General features: G+C 48.3%; 1 protein-coding gene across 1 annotated transcript; it reads right to left on the bottom strand.

Moving 5' to 3' along the window:
- Nucleotides 1-284: 284 nt before the first annotated feature.
- LOC127292388 (indole-3-glycerol phosphate lyase, chloroplastic-like) lies at nt 285-2,245 on the bottom strand. The gene is made up of 6 exons (XM_051321767.2): nt 2,072-2,245; nt 1,144-1,220; nt 963-1,040; nt 790-867; nt 624-683; nt 285-515 (listed from the first exon to the last, which is right to left on the bottom strand). The coding sequence occupies exons 1-6, from the start codon at nt 2,196-2,198 to the stop codon at nt 378-380; spliced, it is 558 nt and encodes a 185-aa protein (XP_051177727.2). The 5' UTR covers nt 2,199-2,245; the 3' UTR covers nt 285-377.
- Between the last annotated feature and the right edge of the window lie 2,248 nt (nt 2,246-4,493).

Below are 4,493 nucleotides of genomic sequence, written 5' to 3'. Positions count from 1 at the left end.
AAATTATAGATACGTTGGAGACGTATCAGACACCCCCTTCTCTGGAGCTTCAAGTAGGAGGAGCTTCCTGTTAGCGCTCATGTAGCGTGTGGAGCTGCTGGGGCGTGTTGCCTAAATAGTGCCTTAGACACCACATTCTGGAGCTTCAGGTAGGAGGAGCTTCTTGTTAGCGCTCATGTGGCGTGTGGTGCTGCTGGGGGCGTGTTGCCCTCTATTTGTTTTCCCTTTAGACCTAGGCCTTGTTTACTCCTTCCTAATCAATTAAAAGATAGAGCTCCTGCGCCTTTAAAAAAAAGTAGCTTCTCCGTGTATACCTATTGAAATTTTGAGCACCATGATGGCTCACAGCTAGTCTAACTACTGAACTTTTACATTATTTAACATGGAAGTGCATCTTTCAAACTCCTGGCATATACTTCTAGCCTCTTCAACCCTTGTGTTGGTGATTGTGCTTCACCCAATTGTTTCACCATTGCACTACCAATAATCACTCCATCTGCACCCCACTCTACAATCTGCATCATTTTAGGATTAAAAGTCAGTAATTGAATTATGTTGTTGAGATTTTACAATCATGATTATAAGTGTGGGGTGAACCCTCATGGTACATGCATGGATTTTACCTGGCTAACATGTTCCGGGGTCGATATTCCAAAGCCGACTGCCACTGCTTTGTCACTGACCTGCATACAAAAAAACGAGATGTGACTGATGATAAATTGATCATGACATTTGTTCCCGGTAAAAAAAATAAGAAGTGGATGATTTTAAAGTTGGGTATATACAAACCTTCCTAATCTCCTTAAGAAGATCCTTGACATGCGGGTTTACGGTAGCACGGGCTCCCGTAACTCCAACAACACTTACCTGCATAATGTGATTCATTACGGGACAAGAAATCACAACATGTGATCTTGATCAGATAACCAAAAAAAAAAAAAACGCATGGATTCTGCACTTACAAGGTAAACAAACCCCTGGGAAGCTTTCGTGATCTCTCTCATCCTCTCTGCTGTTGTAGCTGGTGTTGTAAGGAGGATCTATATATATGACCATTAATGGAAAAAAAATTTAATGGTTGTACTTCAAATTCTAAGTTTTCTTAGAATCACATATATTGACATCGAAGGGGCGTGCATATACCAACTCTAGACTGTTCTTGATGGCTTCTATCCTGAAAGCATGTATGTTGTCGTACGGAAGATCAGGTATGATAAGACCTGCAACACATGTAACTGTCTGAATCAATAACAACACTATATTATCAAAGTGGTTAGAAGAATTACTATATTACAGATGAACCATATTTTAAAATGGCAGGCTATTTCATTTAGCTGCGATATTTTTAGAAGCTAAGAAATGCTATAGGCGAGCTAATCCATTTAGCCTTTTTTTTCAATTACATCTTGCAAAATTAAAAGAAAAATATATGACTCAAACATGATTCGAGCTACAACTTATTCAACTATTTAACGCAGACAAATATTTGACTATTCAACTTGCAAGTTTTATTAAATTAGGTTGAATTGAATTTAAAAACATGAATTAAAAGTAGATGAGAAGAGAAATTCAGAGAAAAAATTAGCGGCTAAATTAGAGATTAATTAGGGGCTAAATAGAGCTATAGTGGGATATTATTTGTTTTTCTCGTTTAGCCTATAAATATCATAGCTTAGCGAGAGGGCTCCTCAAAAGCTATAGCGGGGTTATAGCCGCGTTATAGCCGGCTATTTAAAACTTCGAGATAAACATAATCACAGCTTGACAGCTTTCCATGTGGAACTGGACTACTGATTAATACGTATTACATTTAAAAGTCACGCGAGAGCTAACATAGAACGTCTCTCTGTCAAGTGGCAACATCAAATGGACCGGCAGCTATATCCAAGCTGATACTCTGCAGCATACAGTCGTAGGTTGCTTACACTTGACTTACTGTTCGATCGTGTTCATGTACACGATGCTCAAACGATGATGCAGTGACAACGACCCGCGAGATAATTTTAATTACTCTTAATTATGATACTCTTACTTGAGTATACTAGCCGTGAGATTAATTAGAGTAGTTCACCTTTGACACCCGCATCTTTGGCCGCGGCGGCGAAGCTCGCCGTCCCTAGCCGCACGATGGGGTCGAAGTAGGAGAAGAGGACCACGGGGCAGGAAAGGTCCGGCGTCACCTCCTTGAGCATGGTCATCACTGCGTCCGCCGTCGCCCCGGCCGCCAGCGCCCGCTGCGTGGAGGCCTTAAGGGCATCTCCAACGGGGCGATCCAAACCGCGCCCGCGCGTTCGGATGGATTGAACCGGACAAAAACGCGGCCCAGCGCGCGGACCTATCCCTAAAACGGATGGCCGCGGCGTCCGGGACGACCCAAACCCGGCCCAAATCTGGGACGAGTTTGCGTGGCCGCGGACGCCGGATGCTGGTCGCTCGCGTCCTCCCCTTGTCCGCCCCTAGCCCGCCTGTCTGTCTCCCAAAACACAAACCCCTCGCACACATCTCCCGCCGCTCCGCCGCCAGCCAAGGACCGGCGATTTGGGAGAGGCGTCGACGCCGGCCACCGTCGTCGACACGCCGGCAAGCGGGGTGGAAACATAGGTCGCGGCCCCGCGCTGCTTTCGCCGCGTCGTAGCAGAGTCGGAGGACGTCGTCACCGTCGCCGCTGTCCTCCCACCATCGCAAGACCTCCCGCCGTTCGCAGCTGCGCCGTTGCCGCCGGAGGTGAGCTCTCGTGCACCCTCTTTGCAGACCGCAAGTCGGCCGAGACGGCCATGGCCTGCAGGTCCCTACGGACGCACAGGATGGCCTCCGCGTGCGACGTGTTCGATGAAATGGGCATACTAAAATTTGTCCCTTTTCATCTGTAGATCATGGTGGACAGCGACGACGACTACTTCTTCAAGAACTTCATCGACACGTCGTCCGACGAGGACTCGGACGACGAATTTTTCACGGATGCTGCGCTGATCATCCACGATCACATTGTCTCGCAGATCCCCGTGCACCGGGGGTCCTTGCCGGGGCGCGCCGCCGCCTTGGACCGCAAAAGAGAACGCGGCCAGGACCAGCTCTTCACCGATTACTTCCAGCCCAAGGCATTGTACACGCCGGCCATGTTTCGCCGTCGTTTTCGGATGTCCAGACCGTTGTTCCGCCGGATAATAGATGGCGTCAAGCTCTACGACGACTACTTCCACGCGAAAGTGGATGCAATTGGCAAGGTAGGCCTCTCTTCGTACCAGAAATACACGGCAGCGATTAGGATGCTTGCATATGGCGTTGCCGGTGATTTCGTAGATGAGTACACGCGCATGAGTGAGTCTACCGGCTTGGAAGCGATGTACAGGTTTTGCAGAGCTGTGATCGGTTCGTTCGGAGAACAGTACCTCCGGCAACCTAATGCAGAGGACACAACTCGTCTGTTGTCAATCAACGCTTTCAGGGGGTTTTCTGGGATGCTTGGCAGCATAGACTGCATGCACTGGGAGTGGAAGAACTGCCCCTTTGGTTGGCAGGGGGCATACAGTGGCCATTCTGAGGGGTGCACAGTCATTCTTGAAGCTGTTGCTTCACAGGATACATGGATTTGGCACTCATTCTTCGGAATGGCTGGCTCGCACAATGACATCAATGTGCTGCAGCGCTCTCCGGTGTTTGATAGGCTAGCGTACGGTCAGTCCCCTGATGTGGATTTTGAGATCAATGACCACCACTACACCAAGGGGTACTACCTTGCTGATGGTATCTATCCACCTTGGGCTACACTCGTGAAGACAATCCGAAAACCCAACTCAGTGCAGGAGGCAAGGTTTGCCAAAGAGCAGGAGGCAGCCCGGAAAGATGTCGAGCGGGCGTTTGGCATCCTCCAAGCTCATTGGGCTATCGTCAGACACCCTGCCAGAGCCTGGGATGTGCAAACTCTGTGGGAGGTGATGACCGCATGTGTAATCATGCATAACATGATTGTTGAGGTAGAGCGGGATGATTCACTCTATGATAATGACTGGGAGGGCCAGGGAGAGTTGGTTACTCCTCAACGTAGCCCGGCATCATTCCAGGAAATTCTTCATGCACACCATGAAATTCGAGATCTAGCTGTACACAACCAGCTGCAGGCAGATTTGATCGAGCACGTCTGGCAGCATGTAGGCAACAATGCTGCAAACAACAATGATGAAGGAAATCCGGAAGCCTAGATCATTTGTATCGTTTTTTCATTTTTTTTTAATAATACTTTATCCTTCATTACGTGGACAATGTAATGTGTAATAAATTTTGAGCATTTGAACTATTTTATATATTTTCTACAATTTATTTTGTGTTTTTATAGTGGATTTACAAGAAAAAGTACTGTACAGGGCCGCGACCCAAACCTGCCGCGTTGGGCGCAGGGCGCGACCCAAACGGACGCGCGGACGCGGGGCTTCGTCCGCGCGTCCGCTCGTCCACCCAAACGGCCCAAAACGGACGGCCCAGCGCGTCCGTTTGGG

The sequence above is a fragment of the Lolium perenne genome, chromosome 4, assembly GCF_019359855.2.
Source record: "Lolium perenne isolate Kyuss_39 chromosome 4, Kyuss_2.0, whole genome shotgun sequence".
NCBI classification, from domain to species: Eukaryota; Viridiplantae; Streptophyta; class Magnoliopsida; order Poales; family Poaceae; genus Lolium; species Lolium perenne.
The sequence above is the reverse complement of the archived record's forward strand: the minus strand, read 5'-3'. Positions and strand labels throughout refer to the sequence as shown.